This window comes from Felis catus, chromosome B2 (assembly GCF_018350175.1).
Source record: "Felis catus isolate Fca126 chromosome B2, F.catus_Fca126_mat1.0, whole genome shotgun sequence".
Taxonomy (NCBI): domain Eukaryota; kingdom Metazoa; phylum Chordata; class Mammalia; order Carnivora; family Felidae; genus Felis; species Felis catus.
The window spans coordinates 50,418,483-50,442,578 of record NC_058372.1 but is presented as its reverse complement, the minus strand read 5'-3'; the positions used below and the strand labels follow the sequence as shown (position 1 = coordinate 50,442,578).

At 38.6% G+C, this 24,096-nt stretch overlaps 1 protein-coding gene across 2 annotated transcripts in view; it reads right to left on the bottom strand.

Moving 5' to 3' along the window:
- FBXO9 (F-box protein 9) overlaps positions 1-24,096 on the bottom strand; it is a 46,636-nt gene that overhangs the window by 1,971 nt on the left and 20,569 nt on the right. For both annotated transcript variants that reach the window (XM_045057652.1, XM_019830726.2), the window contains exons 4-12: positions 21,566-21,623; positions 20,099-20,198; positions 16,343-16,473; positions 15,480-15,594; positions 12,703-12,821; positions 12,401-12,491; positions 11,199-11,294; positions 10,777-10,870; positions 8,651-8,802 (exon numbers count right to left, since the gene is read on the bottom strand). In XM_045057652.1, the coding sequence (XP_044913587.1) occupies positions 8,651-8,802; positions 10,777-10,870; positions 11,199-11,294; positions 12,401-12,491; positions 12,703-12,821; positions 15,480-15,594; positions 16,343-16,473; positions 20,099-20,198; positions 21,566-21,623 (956 nt within the window). The remainder of the gene's footprint in view (positions 1-8,650; positions 8,803-10,776; positions 10,871-11,198; positions 11,295-12,400; positions 12,492-12,702; positions 12,822-15,479; positions 15,595-16,342; positions 16,474-20,098; positions 20,199-21,565; positions 21,624-24,096) is intronic.

Below are 24,096 nucleotides of genomic sequence, written 5' to 3'. Positions count from 1 at the left end.
TGCCCCAAAAGGCAGCTGAACAGAAATGTGGGTTAACTCCGTGGCTAGGGTCCTACCAAACTGCCGCCAGCCCTCAGAGGAATTACAACCTAGAAATACAATGGCCAGTATGGGGAACATGCCAATTAGGTAAGATCATTTAAGAAGTACACTTGCAAGCAAGGGTTTCCAAATTAAACAGGATGGGAGACCTGTTTTCTGGCATGCAGAGGCTTTCAAAAGGTTTTAAAATTCCAAAATAGTTTCACTGAAAGATTTGATCACAGGAAGTTAATGAAAAATTAAACACAGAAAAGGTAACTATCTAAAACAAGACTTTTAAGACTGACATGACTCCTACTGCTTCCTCTCTGTCTTCCTTTGGGTACTCACTCTAGTCTGAATTTTTTCTTCCACTCTGAGAAGGCTAATAAAACCATAAAATTCTGCCAAGTTAATGGCCTTACAGGTTCCCTGTTACCTACCTTCAATATCTACCTTCAAAGAAGGGCCCTCATGTGAACCCCTCTCAGAGTTGATGAAGCTGAGGGATTTTTCTCATAAGCTGCTACATTATTCTTTCAACAGTCAAGGGTAAACTGGCAGATACAGATATAGATCTTGCCAAAGTGATCCTGGAAAAACTGGCAGAAGCCAGCAAAAGGTGAAAATTCTTACTGGAACCAGCTCTTCCAAATCTGTCTGCCCAATTAAACAGAAAATAAAATCACACTGCCCCTTCCCTTCTAAATCCAGACCCATTGGTTATTGATCCCTTCTCTCCCAGGGACAGCTATTGCCTCCTTGCTGGTCTTGTTTTGTGTAACTGGTCTTGGTTTTCTGCCTGTCTGGAACATACAGGTTGTTGGTTCTTTCTTTTGGCCATCACTGTGAGTGGTTCTAGATTTGGGAAAGTTGATACCCCCTGCACTCTCTTTGGTGACCCATCTTATACCCGAGGGAGGCTATTCAGTATTGCCAAAAATACTTAGAATTATGTACCGAGAGGAGAAAAAAAGCAAATTGAGGGCACTGTAGTTGGATAGATGGAGCAACCTATGATTTCATTTAAATTACAATCCAATTCTTTGAAGAACTGAAAGCAACTGGTCCTGATGTTACAAATGTTTACAAAACCAGAAATGTAGCTCTATAGGCAATCATGAGTTCACCAATGCCTCTAGCAATCCCCAAACTTGCCCTGGTTATCTCAAACAGCTTGTACATTATTGGCCTTAGGAAACCAAAGTTCCTCTAAAAGGAGCTTGCATTTTCCCCTGTACCTTTTAAATCTAAATGTTCAATGTTCTACCTGGTCTTCTCCAGGAGCTCTTTAGTCCATCTCGTTAAAATGAAAATTTAAGGGAGATAATTCTTATCAAGAAAAAAATAAAACAGAGAAAGATTTTTTGGAATTTTAATGACCAAGGAGAAACACAAAACTTAATATCCAAAGATGGATATTAAAAAAAAAAAAGCTTTACCCCCTAACCGGGTAGCCTTAACCTATTCATCATCTACCAGAAAAACAAACTCACATCCAACTTTCATTAACTAGTAAATCCTGTACTGATTTCATAGCAGAAATTTCAAAACCAGCTCTAAGTCCCTGAGCCTGTCTGTTCACATGTGTCTACAAGTGTGTTATGTGTTACTTTCTACCTCCGCATGGTATTGTTAAAATGGATTTCTAAAAAAGCTCTACGTAGTTGGTTTGAAGGCAAGTGCCCGTAAGGATGGGCAGTCTGAAACTCAGAAAGAAACCCAAATGTTTAAGTTCACAGGTTTTAGGAAAATATTTGATATAAAAACTAGATTATGGTTGATGGCTTAATTAAAACAAACATGTTTTTAGTTATCAACATTAAATATAAAACTTACTCTGAGTTTACTAGCTATTTAAGTTCACATTCTCTAAGATGTAGCCACACAAAACATAATAGCTTAGGATAATGGCTGACTTTAATGTCTAATGTTTAATAAAGTTATAGTAGGTAATCTAAACATAATTCAGGATATTTCAAAAATAAAGGCAAAAGTTTACAAATGAGCTTTTCAGCAATATTTTCCCTAAGTTTTTTATTTTTTATTTGGATAGTCTAAAATCTTGAAGTTTTACTGAGATAGGTTAAATAAGTTAAAGTCATTAAATATGTAGGTCATTTCCAAATAAGAGAAAATTCTAAAACATTAATTAGTAAACATAGGCTTATCTACTTTTGGCTTCCTATTACAGAGAAACAAAAAGATATTTAAACAAGCTAATGCTACATTAAAAAATTTAAAAAGGCACATGCTTATAGAAATTCTAAAATGTATTCATAAATATGCAAATTAAAAAATCTAAGCTCACTTCTTAGTTTTCACTAGAAATTAAGGTTTCTTAAGGGTTAAGAATTCTAATATACATAATTAAAGCCACTAAAAATAATTAGGGAAACATCTGTATATGCCAGGAAAAGTAGGATGTGTTTTTAGTAACAAAAGGTATGAGAAATGGAGATGTGTTTTTTGTTGAGAAAAAAGAAGTTTTATCCTAAAATGAAGCTGGTTGTTTAAAGGGAAAAAAAATTTTTAAAAAGGACAAAAAGTATAGAAAGAAGTGGTGGGGCCCTTGGGTAGCTCAGTCAGTTAAGTGTCCAACTTGGGCTTAGGTCATGATCTCACAGTTCATGGGTTCAAGCCCTGCGTCGGGCTCTGTGCTGACAGCTCAGAGCCTATAGCCTGCTTCGGATTCTGTGTCTCCTCCTCTCTCTGCCCCTCCCCTGCTCCTGCTACGTCTCTCTCTCTCTCAAAAATAAATAAACATTAAAAAAAAAAACAAGTTTGTAAAAGGTTTGCAGAAAGAATCTTTGAAAAGGAATTTTAATGTGTGGTCAAGCTGGTTAAGATTAAAACTTATTTTAAAAAATGAGTTTTAGGGGTGCCTGGGTGGCACAGTTAGTTGAGTGTCCAACTTGATTTCGGCTCAGGTCATGATCCCAGGCTTGTGGGATCAAGCCCCCTGTCGGGCTCCACACTCTTGAGTGTGGAGCCTGCTTGGGAGTCTCTCTCCCCCTCTGCCCCTCTCCTCTGTTCGCATGCTCTCTCCCTTACATAAAAAATAAATAAGTTTTAACACCAAAATAAGATGGTGCAAAATTAGAGTCTGGCTTTCTGTTAACAAAAACAAAGTTTTCTTGGACTTTGGTCTGCTTTTGATAAATTGCAAAAGTGTCTTTACCTTTTAAATATTAAGTTTCATAATGATTTGTAATCCTATTTAGGCAAGTGCTTTAAAACCCTTTTTAAAAATTTTTGAAAAACTTCCAAAGGACCTGTTAAACTAATGAGGCTCACTTAGTATGTAAATTACATGGAAAGCATTGTCAAATGAGTTAATACTAAGCCTTCTCTATGTTTGTAAAATTGTGGCACATATGGATAAAGTCTACTCTGCTTCCATAAAAATGGCCCCTCATCACCAGACTCTTGTCATCCTGATGTCCTTGTGACATGGCAGCAGCCCGCTTCTAAACTGGAGAAATGGAGCTAAGTAAGCAATGACTGCAAATGAAACCAACACTTGGGTTATGGGAAACCCAAGATGGCCTGGTTCTTTCTGGCTCCCTGGCAAATCCTATTTTTTTTTTTTAAGTTTATCTATTTATTTTGAGAGCAAGACAGCAAAAGCGAAGGAGGAGCAGAGAGAAAGAAACAGAATCCCAAGCAGGCTCTGCGCTGTCAGCACGGAGCCTGATGCAGGGCTCAAACCCACAGACTGTGAGATCATGACCTGAGCCGACATCAAGAGTTGGACACTTACCTGACTGCACCACCCAGGTGCCCCACAAATCCCATTTTTCAATTGTTGCATTCCTACCACAGGACATTTAAAAAGACTCAAATTATAAACAGACATTGATAGACTGGTTTTGTAATTTTATAGATGTTTATCAGCAATATTTGACCTGACTGGTCACCACCACTCCCCTCCTCCCAAAAATCTACTTTTGTTCCCAGAAGCCTTAAACCTCCACCCTCTGGACTCAGAATACTTGCAGCTGGACTTCATTCAGTTGCCACTTAGTATGGGTTATCAATAAATGTGTTTTTGTTATTATATGAGTGGTTTCTAGATGGGTCATGACTGCTGTAAGACAGATGTCCTCACAGGAAAAAATAAGTAACATTAAAAAATGTGTTTCCCATTTGGGGTATACCTTCCACTTCATCTCCAGTGATCAAAGCAGCCATTTCACCGGACTAATCATACGAGCCTTAATGAAAACCCTACAAACTTCTTGGAATTCTTAATGAAACCTTACAAACTTCTTGGAATTCTATTAGTACACAACCTTCTGCTGAACCTCTGTTGTCTCATGCTCATATAACCAGCTACTACAAGTCTCTAATGTCTTGTGTTCAAGCCTGACATCAAAAGGTTCAAGAAGCTTCTGGATCCCAGTTCAGAGAAACCTGTTGATCACAGTTTAGAGCTTGGTGACTACATAAACGTCAGAGGAAAACAACCCTCCAGCCCCACTGGAAAAGGACCTTACCAGGAGTACCAGGTGCTCCTGACCACTGACCCTGCTCCAAAACTAGAAAGTATTAAGCCCTGCGTACACATCACACAATTAGAGAAGGCTCCACCTGACACCTGGTCCTGTACCGATGCTGGAGGCCTCTGTATCAAATTGACAAGGAAAAGACGTAGCTGACATCAAGGTAGATTCCTTCCTTCCCAGATGATGGATCAATACCTCATATGCTAACTAAACGTAAACCCCTTTTTCCTCTTCGCCTTTCCTTCACTCTGGCATTGGCCTGGAAAGATAACACCCTCATCTATATCTCCCAGGCCATTGCTAAGGGAGATGGGGTGTATAACCTCTGGAATTTCTCTAAATTTACACTGTTGAATTAAAGAAGACCTATGAGGAGACCTTCATGATTCAGATTCACTCCTTTTCACAGGTCCCTATTTCCTTGGTTAGGGATAAATATAAATGAGGCTATGATCAAGAACTTCTTAATTCTCAAAAGTATTGCAAAATCTGCTGCTAAAGCAGTAGCACAACAGAGATCCTTAGACTCTCTAGCCAAAGTTGTCCTTGATTATCTTTTAGCTGAACATCTTGTGTTGTGGCCAACACCACCCACTGTGACTGGATTAAGAACACTTAGGGGGAAGTTAAAACTCAATTATATAAGATCACTGAGCAAGCCCCTGGGCTTAAAAAGATGACTCCTTCAGCAGGGTCTTTGACTTGTTTTTTCTTGGTTTGAGTCTTGGAGACCATGGCTCTAAAGTATACTCCCACTATTGGGTATTATCCTTATAGTAATAATCCCTTTGATGCATTATCTTCTCTCAAAATCTTTGAATGTATGTTCACAGCCACTGATCAGCAAGCAAGTGATCTCCTAAGACTGGAATGTGAACCTGAAGCTGTGACCTAGCAACATCATAGAGATTAAGGAAAAGAATCAGGAGCTATAGGTACCACACAAAGGATCTACAAAAGCTGTGAGAAGTACAGAATGGTAATTGACAGTTGGTGCTAATACCTTAAATTTTTATCACATCTCTCAGTTAAGCTGAGAGTCTGATCAAAAGGGGGAACTATTAAGAAAACCACAGGTCCTGGGGCGCCTGGGTGGCTCAGTCGGTTAAGCGGCCGACTTCGGCTCAGGTCATGATCTCGCGGTCCGTGAGTTCGAGCCCCGCGTCAGGCTCTGTGCTGACCGCTCAGAGCCTGGAGCCTGTTTCAGATTCTGTGTCTCCCTCTCTTTGACCCTCCCCCGTTCATGCTCGCTCGCTCGCTCGCTCTCTCTCTCTCTCTCTCTGTCTCAAAAATAAATAAACATTAAAAAAAAATTTTTTTTTAAAAAGAAAACCACAGGTCCAAAATGGCATCATCAGAATGAGCTCCCAAACTGGGGCTTAATACGTAATTTAACTGCAGTTTCCACCTCCCTCAGAAATGTAGTCTTAACTGGTCAGTCAGGAATTTTCTGATGGTACCAAGGAGTCTGCCACATGGGCCCTCTGCAATCCCCAAAGTAAGATGAGGTAGTCTGCATAAGACACCTGGCTTTTCCCTCTAAGGGAAAGTGTCCTTGCTTGAAACAATCCTTTTCTTTTGTTAATAACCTTCTTGCTTGGCTCTCCTATAAAACCTTCCATTTTGTACAACTCCTCAGAGCTCCCCATTCATGAATCTTTCAATAAAGCCAATTAAATCTTTAAAATTTACTTGGTTATTTAATAGGCATATTATTAAAAAATTGATAAATTTAGGGGCACCTGTGTGGCTCAGTTAAGCAGCCAACTTCACAGCTCAGGTCATGATCTCACGGTTTGTGAGTTCAAGCCCCATGTCGGGCTCTGTGCTGACAGCTTAGAGCCTGGAGCCTGCTTCAGATTCTGTGTCTCCTTCTCTCTCTGCCCCTCCCCTGCTCTTTCTCTCTCCAAAGTAAATAAATATTAAATTTTTTTTAACTGACAAATTTAGAAAAGTACAAAGAAAAATCACTCATAATTCCATCACCTAGACATAGCATATGAATTACAGTTGACCCTTGAACAACGCAGGGTTAAGGGTGCCAACCTCCCACACAGTCAAAAATCTGCATATAGCTTTTGAGTCCCCCAAAACAGAACTATTAATGACCTACTGCTGACTGGAAACCTTTCCAGTTACAAACAGTCGATTAATACATATTATGTATGCTATATGCATTATATACTATAATCTTACAATAAAGTAAGCTAGAGAAGAGGCATAGTTATTAAGAAAATCATAAGAAAAATACAATTAAAGTACTCTATTTATTGAAAAAAATCCACATATAAGTGGATTCATGCAGCTCAAACCCATGTTGTTCAAGGGTCAACTGTACTTCCTTCCAAGGACCTTAGCCTGTCTATTGAGCTTTTCTATTGAGATCATACTGTTAGTAATCCTGCTTTTAATTTAACATTCTGACATATGCATTTCCTCCTATCAATAAATACACTTCAGAAGTCATTTTTAGTTCCTGTGTAATATTTCACTGTCTGCCTATATCACAATTTACTTAATAATAACAATCCCCTTTTTCTGGAGATTTTGGAGATTTAGACTGTTTTCACTGTTTGGTAATTAAAAATAATATAATATTTTTTATTATATCCTTTGAACAAATTTCTAAGAATAGAAATTCTAAGTTAAAGACTATAGGCATTTTAAGGATCTTGTTAAAATGTAATTTATAAAGAATTATAGTCCTATAATAGAATTTAATGACTTAAATATTTGCATGATCAACAGCATGATCACAGTTCAGAGGGAGAAGAAGCAGGTGATAAGTTAAACTACTATAGCCTTTTATTTGTCTCCAAAAAGGTGAGAAATAAACAAAGGCTGAAAATTCAAGTGACTTTATAAATACTGTAAGGAAATCGATATTATCATTAGCAGTTATAGATGACACCTATCATAATGTCCTTTTTCTCCTAAAACGTGATGCTATTTGTTTGGTTTTACTCTGGGTTTGGTATCTTCTTTAAAAAGAAAAAAAAAATTCCACGCACAATTTTACTAAGTGAAGCAAAAGAGGAGGTATAGGACTGGTAGGTAAGAATTAAAAGAAAGAAAAATGCTTTCTCAGTTCTCAGGACCTTTCATATGAGTGGGGGAAAGTTCCTTGTAAGGTGGAAACAAGACGCAGAAAGTTTTCGACCCTGTGGTCAAGGCTATGAGGTAGGTTAATAGGAGATGACCTCAAAACTTGTCTCTGAGAATTTTGGATTCAATTTTGGAACGGAGAACCCTCGACCACACACCAATACTCCTTTAAACCTAGCAACAGTGAACCTCAACATCCACACAAATTGCTCTTTCTCTTATCTCTGTACTGCTCCTTTCTCACACACATTCTTCTGCTCATTAACTATTTCACACAGGTAATCCTAACATGAAGAGCTTTAAATTAGGAACGACCTGATAGATTTGGCTTTCGAACACAGATCTTTTTAGAAGACTTATTACTCTTCTACCTACCATTTTATTAAAATCAGTGTATAATCCCTGAGAATAAACACAATGGAAATAAGTAAAAAAAATGGTAAGACTGAAACCCAGGGGAAGAAAACAGATCTAGTGTTTTAAAAGTGCCTTGAGTAAGTCAACGAGTAAGTAATGCACGGACAGCTTTGAGTGACTGAGTACCAGTCTGCTTGAGGAGCTCGACTTTCACTTCCACAGTGGCGGCACCAGTTCCCACTCCCAGGGGCACTGGGGAGAGCTCCGCCTCCTGGTCCACTCTCAGTTTATCTCCTTTCAGCCAGTTTCTTGGTTTGCAGTTGTTGTTTTGGTTTTTGAATGCCTGACAGAATAACACTGCCATAGAAAAGACTGTCATTGGCCCGGGCCCTCTTCCTGGGCAGGTGACCCCCACCCAGAAAACGGAAGAACATGACCGGCTTGAACCGGCAGCACTAACTACCACACTGAGAGTTCTCTAGGTAAGTACAACAGACTGGAGCGCATCTACGGGAGCACGTAACACTCTGTAATGTAATGCTGTTTTACAATGTAATGTCAACTCTGGAGGAACTTGAAAGCTATGTGAGGGTTTTCTAAGCCTGACATCAAGTACACATTTATTGTGTAACTCTAGTATTTGTATCACATTCACCTACTTGTATGTAACATGACAAGAATGATGTATCCAGATGAGTTTGTTGAACCTCTGGTGGCCACTGGAACACAGCTGTAGCCCCACATGAAAACTCTGATCTGCTTCTGGTACGGGGACACGACGGAAGTATCTGTATTTATAGTCAAGTGGTTTCTGTAAAAGAAAAAGTATGTGAGCCATAATGAAACCTCAACTCACTGACACGTAGAAATATCATAGGAATACATTATGCAAGAGTGATGCTAAAAGTAACATGGCATCTGCATAGAGCAGAGGTGTCCTCAGTATCAAATAAGAATGTGTATGAGTGCTCTGACAAATGTTAAAGCACTCTAAAGTAAGGTTTTCTATCATCGACTTAGTTAATCATCACAGTAACCCCAAGTGTTAAATATGATTGTACATTGCTACTTAATGGCTAAAAGAATGAAGAGCTAGGGAGGTCAAACAAGTTAATCAAAATTACACAGCAGTTGCAGAGTTGGAAATGAAAACTGCTATCTTCTACATGTAAGCCCAGTACTTCTTTCTACTGAAAACACAATTTTTAAGGAGGCAAAGGGATGAACTGGTGAAAGATGTAGAAAAAGCACAGAGTAGAACTTTTGTTGTAAGTCAATGAAGAAATAGATGTGGAGAAGGTTCATTAGAATCACACTTTTGCAAATACTATTGCTAATGACACAAGAATGCCAACACTATACATGGTTTCAGTGTATCATATTCTGAAGAGAAAATTGGAACTCAATGTAGGGAGTTCCTAAACTCTTTTATTAGATAAAACCTAAATAACAAGGGCTTCACATTTTGACCTTAGGAAGCTCATGGCCAACATCACAACCATAGCAGCCACCTCTGCCCCTCAGACTGTAGCCTACCTGAGGCAGGCAGAGAAGCCGGCAACAGATGGCCACAAGGTGAAGGGATTCCGATGAAACCCTGCCCTAACTACCTCAACACGTGATGCCAAGGAAGAGAGGAGGATCTGATGGGAGGAAAACGTTCAAAAACTACATTAATTATAAAAGCATTAGGCAAGTCTTTATTCCAACTACGTCACAACCGACTACTCAGGTGTACGGACTCCTTGGGTATACATTTTTAAAACCAGGACTGAAAAACGCATATGGAGAAAAGTTGTGAAAAAAATTAGGCCTTCAATGTATCAAAGACAGTTAAAAGTAATCTGGAATGTAATAATTCAATAGTCACATTTGCTTGGCATTTTTTTCCTTATATAAACACAGGAAGAAGGAAATTAGCTTATTTCCAGTATAAACTGATTGATTCTCGGGGTTCCTGGGTGGCTGAGATAGTTTCGCATCCAACTTTTGATTTTGGCTCTGGTCACAATCTTATGGTTCATGAGTTCGAGCACCACATCAGGCTCTGCGCCAACAGTGAGGAGCCTGCTTGGGATGCTCCTCCTCTCCCTCTCTCTGCCCCTCCCCTGCTCATGTTCTCTGTCTCTCAAAATAAACTTAAAAAATTGAAATTCTCTGTAAAAGTATCCTTGAGAAAGGATCATCTGTGTGAGCTAACTTAAGAATAAAATCCCTTATGATTCAAAATGAGAACAGCTAAAAACATATTCAGGTATGATTTTACTAGCTATTTCATAGGATATTTTGGGTTTACATTTTCATATGTAAAAAGCCTGGACTAGAACAAGAAATCATTTAGAGAAAAACAAGCAAATCCATAATTCAAAATACCCATTTTAGAAAACCTTCCAGCTCTGTTTAAAGAGATGCTATAAGTCAACATACATTTTGTGAAATGTATAAATTATAAAACACAATTTTCTTTTTATTTAAAATTTTTTTTAACGTTTATTTATTTTTGAGACAGAGAGAGACGGAGCATGAACAGGGGAGGGTCAGAGAGAGAGGGAGACACAGAATCCGAAACAGGCTCCAGGCTCTGAGCTGTCAGCACAGAGCCTGACGCGGGGCTCGAACTCACAGACCGTGAGATCATGACCTGAGCCGAAGTCGGAGGCTTAACTGACTGAGCCACCCAGGCGCCCCTAAAACACAATTTTCTTATCCTTTCTAATCAAGAATTCTTAAATGAGTAGGGTACTGAAATGAAGAGAGAACTGCCAATTCCACCTTGTATACTCACTTCTTCTTTTTTCTTAGTTATCACAGCAAATACTTTGGTCTGATTGTCTGTATCTTGTGACAGGCGGTAATGACCCAGTAGAATTGCATCAGTTCTAAAAATTAAAAAATACAAGTTAAGTCCATTAATCAGTTATTGTATGTATTTAAATAACCTAGGAAGTAATATATTACAATAGTAGCTACTCAACTTGCCCTAGAAGAATCAACTAGGATGTGAATAAACCTAGTTTGGTAAGGTTCCAAAGACCTACTGAACTGTCCTCTCTAGAGCGATGCCCAGGAATTAGTATTGTTCACAAGGGCTCTTGCAGAGTGCTGTTTTAATCATGCAGTACTAACTTAAGGAAGCACTGGATGACATTAACCTGCAGGTATCCATATAAAATGTGGGCTGGATAGAGAACTACAGAAAAATACTACCTGGTATTCCTAGTTCTTAAACGAGGAACAATGGACTGAGGCTCCTCAGGGGTTGTCAACATCATCATGTGGCCATCAGGGAAGAACCTTATGTACCTGTGTAAAAAGAAAAAGAACACCAAAAAACACCACACACACACAAAGTATAAAACATGTCCTTGTTTTCTAGCCCTAAACCTGTTCTCTGCTGTGAAATCAAAACAGAAATACCATGGGTCAAAAACTGGCAAAACATCATTAAAACAAACACTACTGACAACCTGTGAGGCCAGCACAATAGAAGTGAAGGCATTTTATTATCTTTCTCAGAGGGAACTGTTTAACTTTCAGTTTTACTCTTGAATAAAAATATTCCTCTATTAAAGCACTTTTCCTAAAGCACTAATTAATATCAAAAGTGAGCTCTAATGATAATACACAGTAGTTAACAAGTCTACTTATTTCTCTTTTTTATGTTTATTTATTTTTAAGAGAGTGAGAGAGTGCAAGGTGGGAGACAGAGATAGAGAGGGGGGCAGAGGATCCAAAGCAGGCTCTGCACTGACAGCAGAGAACTCGATGTGAGGCTCGAACTCATGAACCACGAGATCATGACCTGGGCTAAAGTAGGACGGTTAACCAACTGAGTCACCCAGGTGCCCCAGGTCTACTTATTTCTCAAAGGCGATAACATCTGATGGATAGTAAAGCTGAATAATAGCAAAAGCTATGTGAAAAGGCAAATGAATGAGTACACCAAAAGCAAAAAACAAGAACTCTAAAACATAAAACAATTCTGGGGCACCTGGGTAGCTCAGTTGGTTAAGTGTCTGACTCTTGATTTCAGCTCAGGTCATGATCTCATGGTTTCTTGAGTTCAAGCTCCACATCGGGCTCTGTGCTGTGTAGAGTCTGCTTGAGATGGTCTCTCTCTCTCTCCTAACACTGTCTCTGTCTCTCTCAAAATAAATAAATAAACTTTAAAAAATTTAAGAAAAGAAAAACATAAAACGATTCTTAGATTTAGAGGCTAGGAGGAATTAAATCATGTGCATTAACCTATTAGTTCTTCAAGTGTAGGTCCTATTATAATACTGGATAAAAATACTGAGGGTCATTCTATAGATAAATGCAAAAGCCACAGAGAACAGCTTCCTACTAACTAATGAACTAATACTTGGAGAGAGAGAATTTTTCACTCACTCAGTTTACTACAGTTGTACCTGTAATATTCCACTTGGTGCCAGGCTCTATAGAAACCATCAAGAGACTGTTCCCCTTGACGAATATATGTCGTTTTACTGATATACACTCCTATAAAAAAGAAAGTTGTTTTTTTTTAAGTAGGACCACAAAAATTTTATAGTTACAAGCACATAACATGTTTCTAGTTTTAATTTTATTGTGGTTTCCTTTAAATATGATCAGAGGACTTACGTCTGTTACAGAAAATGAAGACTATGTATTTATCAAAATCAGCAGGACAGACCACTATTTCTTCTCAGTTCTAAAGAGTTCAACTTACCATCAAACCGGACACGAGGCCTTTCTAAAAACATCTCTCTCCAGGATGTGTATGGAACAAGTTTAACACAGCTTCTGCCCCAAACTTTCAAGCAGGCCAAACGCCATATTTCAGGGTCTCTAGGTGATAAAACATAACATCAATTTATAAAAAAGGCTAAGTCCATCTATGCAGATACAAGAAATATCTCTGCTACTAGCAATCATCTTCTATTCAGCAAGAACTTGTTGAGCTCCTACAAGTCACTGTCTGGGTTCTGGAGATAGACTGATAGACACGGCTAAGGCCCTGCTGGTTTATTGGTGGGAAAGCAAACAAAACTAAGAAAACAAAAAAGTTTCAGGTAGTGTGTCCAGTGTAAGAAAAAATGAAGCAGGGTAAACAGACAAGAAATGTAGTGGGGAAATAGAGACAATTTCAGATATAGTGGCCGGGAAAGAACCCTGGGCAGAAGCCACAGCAAGTGCAAGGCCCTTGGGTAGGAGTGTGACAGGCACACTCAACAAGGACCATGAGGTTACAGCAAACTAAGCAAGGTTAACAGACTACATGATTAGAGAGGCAGTCAGGGGCAGGGGAGGTAACAGCTTGCAGGCTATTTAGGTGAGACAGATGCCACTGAAGAGCTCTGAGTATGATTTAATACTTTTACAGGTTTTTGGGGTTTTTTTCCAATTTAGGTTTATTTTGAGAGAGAGAAAGCATGGGCAGGGGGCAGAGAGATGGGGAGAGAGAGAAGCACTAGCAGGCTCCACACTGTCAGTGCAGAGCCTGATGTGGGGCTCAAAGTCACAACCCATGAGATCATGACCCTAGCTGAAACCAAGAGTTGGATGCTTAATCAACTGAGCCACCCAGGTGCCCAGACTTATGCTTTTAAAAGATCACTCTGGTAGTCTGGAAAATATGCTCTAGGGGTGTCACAGTGGAAGCAGGCCACTGCCGTAACTCAGACCAGGTATAACTGTGGCTGACCAAGAAGGGTACTTGGAGAAGGGTGAAATGGTCAGACTGGAGGTCTACTTTTAAGGCAGCACCAACAAGACTGTTATGGGGTTAGTGTAGAAAAACTAAGCAAAAGATATACTGAATATTAACAGGATTCTGATACAGCTCAAAATACTTTAACTCTATCTGTAACTTGAAATATTCAGTTTTAAAGATGTAAAAAACTACTTGTATCTGAGCCGGGCTGCAAAAAAGGATTAACTACCTCCCCAATTTTTTCTTTTTATGATTATTTTTATTTTATGAAAACACACAGAAGTTTTATCTCTGAAAATTCCCTTTATAATTTTTTTAATGTTTATTTATTTTTGAGAGAGAGAGCGACAGTGTGGGAGAGGCAGGGAGAGAGGGAGACACAGAATCCAAGGCAGGCTCCAGGCTCCAAGCTGCCAGCACAGGGCCCCACATGGGGCTCGAACCCACGAACTGTGAGATCATGACCTGAGCTGAAGTTGGATGCTTAACCGACTGAGCCAACCAGGTGCCCCTATAATATAATTTTTTAAAAAGTTAATAGATTAACAGTTCTAGAGACTCCAATTTCAAAACTGAAATCTACTTGTTTAATAAGAATTTGTTAAATGGAATAGCACACAGAATCACCAAAAAACAAAGGCATCAGGCAATTCAAACATTTTACCCAAAATACAAGATTCCAAATGAAATTAGGCTGTTAAAAAATAATGAAGTTTAAGAAGTTATAAAAAACTTCTAGATGCTAAGGACAAAGTATGTATTTTTATGTAAGATATCCATGAAAGATGACCAATCTCAAATAATTTTATACTAAGCTAGGATTATTCTTTATGTAGCAATATTTTAAAAGTATAGGATGGGGGTGCCTGGTGGCTCAGTACATTGAGCGTCCGATTCTTCTTTTTTTTTTTTAATGCTAATTATTTATTTTGAGAAGAGAGACTGCGCGAAGGGGAGTGGCAGAGGGAGAGAAGGAGAGAGAGAATTCCAAACAGGCTCCATGTTCAGGGTGGAGCCGGTGAGCATCAGACTCTCAATATTGGCTTGGGTCATGATCTCAACGTCATGAGATGGAGTCCCACATAGCATCACAAAGTGGAGCCTGCTTGGGATTCTCTCTCTCCCTGTCTGCTCCTCCCCCACCTCAAAATTAATAAACATTAAAAAATAAAAGTATAGAATAACTTTTAATGGGCCAAAAGAAAGTTCTAGTGCAATCTAAGTTTAAATCATTACTTAAAATTTTTTTTCAATTTTTTTATTTATTTTTGAGGGAGAGAGAGAGAGCCAGCAGGGGAGGTGCAGACAGAGGGAGACACAGAATCCAAAGCAGGCTCCAGACTGAGCTGTCAGAACAGAGCCTGACACAGGACTCGAACCTGTGAACTACAAGATCATGACCTGAGTCAAAGTCAGACATTCAACCAACTGAGCCACCCAGGTACCCCTAAATCATTATCACTTAATGGGTTTAGAGTTATTCTGAAAATGACTTGAGCTTATTTTTCTAGTGCAATTTCTTTTCCAAATCAGCGAGACTAGCATGCAAACTACCCTGTGGAAGTAATGTGTGTGGCTACCTCTGTTCTACGTAATAGTCTATACTCTGGAAACCTAGTGCCTTCTACCTTTAAATGCTAAGTGGTTTGAGAAAATCACACAAATACAACTTAGGCCAAACTGTTCATTCTCAATTTTTACCCAGAACATCAATCAAGTTTTTTATCAAAACCGGCAAAAGACCGTAATTTTTTTTCACCACTGCCCAAGTTGTTTTAAAACAGGTGAAGTACCTGGCACAGATATAGAATCCTCTGCACACCTGTGACAACTGCTCTAATGATCTGAGATCCAAGTCACTAGACACCACCCATCGGAAGATGTACATCAGGACCTCCATTGGCAGCACTGCAAAAGAAAACCAACCGTTCGGCGACTCTGTTATTTTACCATCTCATTCTCGGTGCAGGTAGCTCTCCGTACTCCCACACATTTGTGAATCACACCCTTAGTACTGCTCAGAGCTGTGCACGCGTGTATTTAATTATCCAAAAGCAATAATGGTTTCTAACATCAAGACACAAATCTTTGTTTTTTTTCACTATGAAGCGAATCAAAAGTCACCTTTATAGAGCACCCTTTCCCTCAAAGGATCATTTTACCACCAAGATATATTAAAATACAAGTGTTAGAAAAATAGTCTGATACACACACACACACACACACACACACACACACACACACACACACAATCCATATTCCATTCACTAACACTAAAAACTTATTTTCACCTCCTTGAATCTGGAAAATCCCATAACTAATTAAATAACATTTAACATATGAAAAGAAAAACATTCATTTTTTGAACGTGTACCTATCTCAGGCTAAAATGCCTGGTGACACCAATATTCCTCTAATTTTCTTGGACTGCTTCAACACCCTCTTAGATCTTCATTGAACCAAGTTGGACCTCCTTGAATTGTGCTACAAACTGCTTTCTACTTGAGGTTTTGCAAACAGTAATTGTAACTAGCTCTCCCAACATATCTTTAACTAAAGCAATTACCTGGCAAGTTATCTGACCTTGTAAGTTTGGAAACCTTAAATCTCTGGTGAAAGTGTGCCTCGCGGAGTTCTAACAACCTTGAACTCATACCTGATATGTGAGTCTGATTGCTCTCCAGCTCAGGCTGGCACAATTTGAGCACAGACTCCTGAAACGTGAGCTGCTGCTGGAAGCAGGACAAGAGGTCTGCCATCTTGCTGTCGTCATCATTATCTTCCATGCTGAAAAAGGAGGGAGGTGAATAAACTAAGTGCCTCAGTCCACAACAGAGCTCAGAAACTGAGTTTTCATAGTAGTTTTAAAATCTGCTTCAGAAAAAGTCATCTAAAAGTAAACTATCTTAACTACTTTTTTGATTTGAAAAAAGTTTATTCTGCCTTGCAGAGGAGTATCATACCCAGTCTTTTGAAGGAAAAAGCAATTTTCATTCTCACCCAGGAAGAACTAGAATTCAGAGGGGCGGGGGCGCGCATGGGTGGCTCAGTCAGTTAAACGTCTGCTTGGTTTCAGCTCAAGTCATGGTCTCACAGTTTTGTGAGTTCGAGCCCATGATGGGCTCTGCTCTGACAGTGCAGAGGCTGCTTGGGATTCTCTGTCTCCCTCTCTCTCTGCTCCTCCCCAACTCATGCTGTCTCCATCTCTCTCTCAAAATAAATAAATAAAAAGAAAAAAAAAAAGAACTAGAATTTGGGATACAATTACTGACATTTAGTCTATTTTATTGGATTTCTTGAATTAGTGAAAAAGATCATTTCAAATGATTAAAAAAAACTTGTGTAAATATATTCCATACTAGTATGACTATACTCCATTCTAACTGGATAAAAATCAAACATACAGATGTCATCTGTGGTACTTACTTACCAAGGGTTTTGTAACAGATGTGCCTTATCACCCTACCTTAAGAGAGGAAAATATGTAATTTAAAAAAATCTTAGCAGGGTCCACAAATCATCTACCAACATAAACAAATGTGCAGTTTAGAGTTCTGGGAAAAGAAAAAAAAAACCTCTAGCTTTCCATTTTTGCTGAAATTAACCCTAAAAGTGATCAGACTACAAAAAGGCCTAGAGGAAGAGTGAAGTCAAAAGACCAGGAAAGGTTTATTATAATACCCACAAAGGCACGTGTGGTTGAGGCCAGATGGACTCAAAGGCTTCTCTACTGACATTTCAGGGAAGGCAAGAAACCAAAACAAAGCCAGGAAAGAGACTTTCAGGGATTACTAGATCAGTAAGAAAACAAAAAAACAACTGTATCTTTAAAAAACCTTCATTGCATATGGGCTTGCAGAAAGGGATGGGTCAGAAAAGAAATGCTTCTTTCATGTTTTAAGGCAACCTTTCTTAACAGCACCTATACCTATTCATAAAACTGGCTAAGAGCTAGGTCTAAATGACCACCTGAGTTTAAAGACGGTTTAAAAAAGTCCAAATGACTCATTTTGAATATGAACTATTTCACACTGGTAACTCTCACTTGGTGAACAATATACTATTAGCTTCAAAGTTCAAACACACAATTAAGACTGACTTCATTCGGGGGCGCCTGGGTGGCGCAGTCGGTTAAGCGTCCGACTTCAGCCAGGTCACGATCTCGCGGTCCGTGAGTTCGAGCCCCGCGTCGAGCTCTGGGCTGATGGCTCAGAGCCTGGAGCCTGTTTCCGATTCTGTGTCTCCCTCTCTCTCTGCCCCTCCCTCATGCTCTGTCTCTCTCTGCCCCCAAAATAAATAAACGTTGAAAAAAAAAATTTAAAAAAAAAAAAAAAAGACTGACTTCATTCGGATGTTTTTAATATCCAAAGCCTGTGTGTTAATACTGTAAAGCAGTTAAAAAAACAGTGGCAATAAGTATATCGTCCATAAGGGGAACTTAATTATTTCATGACAGAGGTAATATAATAATCATTACCAAAACATGATTTTCCTGTGTATTGCTCATTTTAAAAACCTGACATTCTGGTGCAGCCACTCTGAAAAATAGTATGGAGGAGGGGCGCCTGGGTGGCGCAGTCGGTTAAGCGTCCGACTTCAGCCAGGTCACGATCTCGCGGTCCGTGAGTTCGAGCCCGGCGTCGGGCTCTGGGCTGATGGCTCAGAGCCTGGAGCCTGCTTCCGATTCTGTGTCTCCCTCTCTCTCTGCCCCTCGCCCATTCATGCTGTCTCTCTCTGTCCCAAAAATAAATAAACGTTGAAAAAAAAATTAAAAAAAAAAAAAATAGTATGGAGGTTCCTCAAAAAACTAAAAATAGGGGCACCTGGGTGGCTCAGTCGGTTAAGCTTCCAACTTCGGCTCAGGTCATGATCTCGCAGTCCATGAGTTCAAGCCCCGCATTGGGCTCTGTGCTGACTGCTCAGAGCCTGGAGCCTGTTTCAGATTCTGTGTCTTCCTCTCTCTCTGACCCTCCCCCGTTCATGCTCTGTCTCTGTCTCAAAAATAAATAAACGTTAAAAAAAAAAAAAAAAAAAAACTAAAAATAGAACTACCCAGGACCCAGCAATAGCACTACTAGGCATTTATCCAAGGGATACAGGTGTGCTGTTTCGAAGGGACATGTGCACCCCCATGTTTATAGCAGCACTATCGACAATAGCCAAAGTATGGAAAGAGCCCAAATGTCCATCGATGGATGAATGGATAAAGAAGGTGTGATATATATATACAATGGAGCATTACTCGGCAATCAAAAAGAATGACATCTTGCCATATGCAACTATGGGGATGGAACTGGAGGGTATTATGCTAAGCGAAATTAGAGAAAGACAAAAATCATATGACTTCACTCATATGAGGACTTTAAGAGGTAAAACAGATGAACATAAGGGAAGGGAAACAAAAAGAATATAAAAACAGGGAGGGGGACAAAACAGAAGAGATTTATAAATATGGAGAACAAACAGGGTTACTGGAGGGGTTGTGCGTGGGGGGATGGGCTAAATGGGTAAGGGGCACTAAGGAATCTACTCCTGAAATCACTGTTGCACTAGATGCTAACTAATTTGGATGTAAATTTAAAAAAATAAAAAAATAAAACAAGTTAAAAAACAGAAACAAAAACCTGACATTCTCTCTTGGGTACAGACACTCCTCCCTTCTCATTTCAGCAAATTAAGCTTTTAGAGATGGATTAAGCCAAAACAGTTTTATAGAATTGTTTTGCAAATAGCTTCAAAAGTACTGGTTTAAAATTCTCTTGAGCTCTGTCCATATAAAACTATCAATGCCACTTCATGACTTTCCTGCAAGTGGCATCTGTCCAAAGAAACAGTTTCTTTCCTGTACCTGTGCTTTTAAGCAAATGTTACAGTCTCAATGTCCTCCTAGACACCTTAAAAGAATAATAAAGTCCTGTTATAATTCAGCATTTTCTTAATAAAATGAAAAACTTTTAAAAAAAAATGTATAGCTTCTAACATATAAAAAAGGAGAAAGACTAGTTTGATGAAATCCCGTGTACACATCACCCAATTTCGACGATTATTAACATTTTGTCAACTTTGGCCTGTTACATTTTAATAGGTTTGACTTTTTAAAACAGGTTTCAGAAAGCTGATGTGTCTTTTAATTTACTTTCAATAATCACTGGTTTTACTTAAAAAACAAAACAAAAAACTCTTGTTACCTTGTCTTCGTTATATCTGCTTAAAATGTGCATTTCTATATTTTAATCTTAGTATTTCCCTATCTAAAAAAAATTCTACAACTGTATAAACAAGTCTTTATACTAAAGACTATATAATTCAACAGAATTACCACCATCTTCTTATCATGTTAAGAGTCAACAGGGCAAAGACGCTTAACTTTAACAAACTCTATGTATTACTGTCTATCGAATTATATACGCACTAGCTGTTTCCAACGCCATCACCATCTGGAGACCGGGTATAAGTAATCTTGAACTCTATATCAGGTACAAGTTGCATAGCCCTACGATAAAACTTGATGGCTAAAAGAAGAAATAAAGCTAAATTAGCTATGACCGCACATTTTTGTCATTTCCTTTACCTGTAACTGTGGTTTAATTTGGTAACTTTCTTTACAAAGAGCCAAATTCCTTTTTTTCTGTATGCAATAGTTCAGTGAACAAACTTATTTCCAAACCTCACTACTCAGAAGTAACCTTTCCTTTTTCTAAAGCTAACACATTATACAGGCTTAAGGATGCTGTATTTCACTCTTTGCTTTTAGCCCTTCCCACCTTTTCCCTCAGCCTCTTAAGCATTGTTAGAAGTGATCTTAAGTGGTTGTCTTTCTTGGGCTTTGAAAAAGCAATTGTTGTAGCCCCAAGAAAAACACTTTTAAGCAACCTTTGCTTTCTAGGTTGCAGAGTTAAGGATAATCAAATGCTTCCTACTAGGTAGAATAAAGAGGTTTTTTTGAATTTAACCTTCAAATCCAACTTCCTTTAATCAAGCTATTATTTAGCTAAATAACCTTTAAAAGCTACTTTTTTATGAAGTTCCTGGCCAGGTGGTTTAGAGCTGTAATACTTAGTAATCCCTCCCACAAAGCTATACCAACAGAACTTGAGACTTCAAAAGCTACCAGCTCTTTTTCCCTTAGATGGAGTCTATTCAATTCAATATATTCTGCTGTGTTCTATCACTGGGGGTGAATTACTATACACTAAGTGGAAATGGGACTCTCACAAACTAATGAAGACTGTAGAGGGCTTTCACCATTTGGGCTCTTTTAATATCTCAGGGTAAAAATATCGCTAGATGAAATGTGCAAATAAAATGCAATAATCCTGAAAATGTTATTTTGGGGGCATTTTCAAATGATTAAAGCAAAGCATCTTTCCCACACCCCAATTATCAGCTTTACTTTCACAAAATGGAAGCCTACTTACATGCCTAATACAGTAAAATGCCCCATCACTTTATTTATGCATTTCTAATGGATTAATAAAAGAGACAATTAAAGCTGACAATTATTCCTTTGTGTAAATGTAAATTAGAAGATAGGTTCTTGAAACTATCCTTTATATTCTCCTCCTCTGAAGTCATTTTCTTCCATAATAGAATACCCTGTTTTTAAATGAGAAACAATTATTTTTAAGACTTTAATAATGAAGAATTAATAAAGAGTAAAACCTAAATGTAGACCAATATGATGATGTGTCACAGCAATATTCTGGAAAAAGGTTACACAGAAATATAATTTTTAGTTTTGATTTGTTAAAAAACAATTTCAAATATAAGGTGACTGATGTTTATATACCAAATATAGTCTAGTTAAAAAAAGAATTGGTCAATAAGAGCTGTTATTCAGAAATGTCATGACCATATGATCCTGGGCCCTGAGTTTTACCTTCATAGAGAGCTCCATTCTGTTCTTCTTCTACCGCTTTTAGGAAGAGTTCTCGAGCCTATAAAAATAGTGAAATGCAATTTTTGAAAGTCTGTATTAAAAATGAGTATGCATGTGGGAATGCAAGCTGATGCAGCCACTCTGGAAAACAATATGGAGGTTCCTCCAAAAACTAAAAATAGAACTACCCAGAACCCAGCAATGGCACTACTAGGTATTTATCCAAGGGATACAGGTGTGCTGTTTCGAAGGGACAGATGCACGCCCATGTTTATAGCAGCACTATCAACAACAGCCAAAGAATGGAAAGAGCCCAAATGTCCATCAGTGGATGAATGGGTAAAGAAGATGTGGTATATATATACAATGCAGTATTACTCGGCAATCAAAAAGAAGGAAATCTTGCCATTTGCAAATACATGGATGGAACTGGAGGGTATTATGCTAAGCGAAATTAGAGAAAGACAAATATCCTACGACTTCACTCATAAGAGGACTTTAAGAGACAAAACAGATGAACATAAGGGAAGGGAAACAAAAATAATATAAAAACAGGGAGGGTTGGGGCGCCTGGGTGGCTTGGTCAGTTAAGCGTCTGACTTCGGCTCAGGTCATGATCTCACGGTCCGTGAGTTCGAGCCCCGCGTCGGGCTCTGTGCTGACAGCTCAGAGCCTGGAGCCTGTTTCGGATTCTGTGTCTCCCTCTCTCTCTGCCCCTCCCCTGTTCATGCTCTGTCTCTGTCTCAAAAATAAATAAACGTTAAAAAAAAAAATTAAAAAAACAAAACAAAACAGGGAGGGGACAAAACAGTAGAGACTCATAAATACGGAGAACAAACAGGGTTATGGGAGGGCTTGTGGGAGGGGGGATGGGCTAAACGGGTAAGAGGCACTAAGGAATCTACTCCTGAAATCTTTGTTGCACTAGATGCTAACTAATCTGGATATAAATCTAAAAAAATAAAAAAATAAAACAAAAGATAATAAATTAATTAATTAAAGCCACTTTATTTAATACTAAAAAAAATGAGTATGCATGGCAGAAGGGCAGTCTTTCCAACAAATAGTGCCAGAACAATTGGACATCCACAGGCAAAGTAATGAACTGTGACTTAAACCTCACATCTTACATAAGAATTATCTCAAGGGGCGCCTGGGTGGCTCAGTCAGTTGAGCGTCCAACTTCAGCTCAGGTCATGATCTCACGCTCTGTGAGTTCAAGCCCCGCGTCGGGCTCTGTGCTGATAGCTCAGAGCTGATAGCTCAGTGCTGATAGCTTCAGATTCTGTGTCTCCCCCTCTTTCTGCCCCTCCCCTGCTCATGCTCTGTCTCTAAAAAAAATTTTTTTAATTAAAAAAAAAAAAAAAAAAGAACTCAAAAATGGATCACAGACCTAAAGGTAAAATATAAAACTTTCAACTTTTAGGGAAAAAAAAATCTTGGAGATTTATGGCTGGGCAGAGAGTTCTTATACTGAATTCCCAAAGCATAATCCATAAAAGGAAAGGTTGATAAACTGGATCTCATCAAAATTAAAAACTTTTGCTCTGTGAAATACCCTGAGGATGCAAATACAAGCTACAAGCTGAGAGAAAGCATTTAAAAGCCACGTATTCAACAAAGGACTGTATTTAGAATGCATAAAGAACCCTCAAAAACTTAACAGTCAAAACACAAGCAATACAATTAGAAAAGACAACATATTGTACAGAGAGGATATAAAGATGGCAAACAGCACATGAAAAGGTATTCAACATCATTAGCCATCAGGGAAATACAAATTAAGATCACAATGAAGTATCACTACATACTTATCAGAATAGCTAAAACTAAAAAGTAACGACAACACCAAGGGCTGACAAGGATGTGGAGACCGTGGGCCACTCATACATTGCTGCAGGGAACATAAAATGGTACAGACACCCTAGAAAACAACTGGGCAGTTTCTTTTAATCAAACAGGCACTTACCATACAACCCAGCAATTGCACTGTTAGGCCAGAAAAATGAAAACTTACATTCATGCAAAAACCTGTACATGAATATTCATAGCTGCTCTATTAATAGCCAAAAACTAGAAACAACCCAAATGTCCTTCAGCCGATGAATAACCAAATTGGGGTATACCATACCATGCAATACTACTGAGCAAAAAAAGGGAACAAACTACCGTTACACATAAACGTGGATAGATCTCAGGGGAATTATGCTGAGTGAAAAAAGCCCACCTCAGAAGGTTATATACTAGATGATTCCATTTATACAATATTTTTTGAGTATCAAAATGATAGGAATGGAGATTAGTGATTGCCAGGGGTTATGAATGGTCAGGGAGGGGGGGACGGAAGGGTACAACTATAAAGGTGTTGACAGACAGAGCCCTGTGGTGCCAACAGTTCTTTATCTTGATCATGGTGGTGATTAAAGGAAGCCACACATGTAATAAAACTGCATAGAACTATTTACATACATACATACAAAGAAGTGCTTATAAATTTGAGAGGTCTGAATAAGCTCTGTGCATTGAACCAA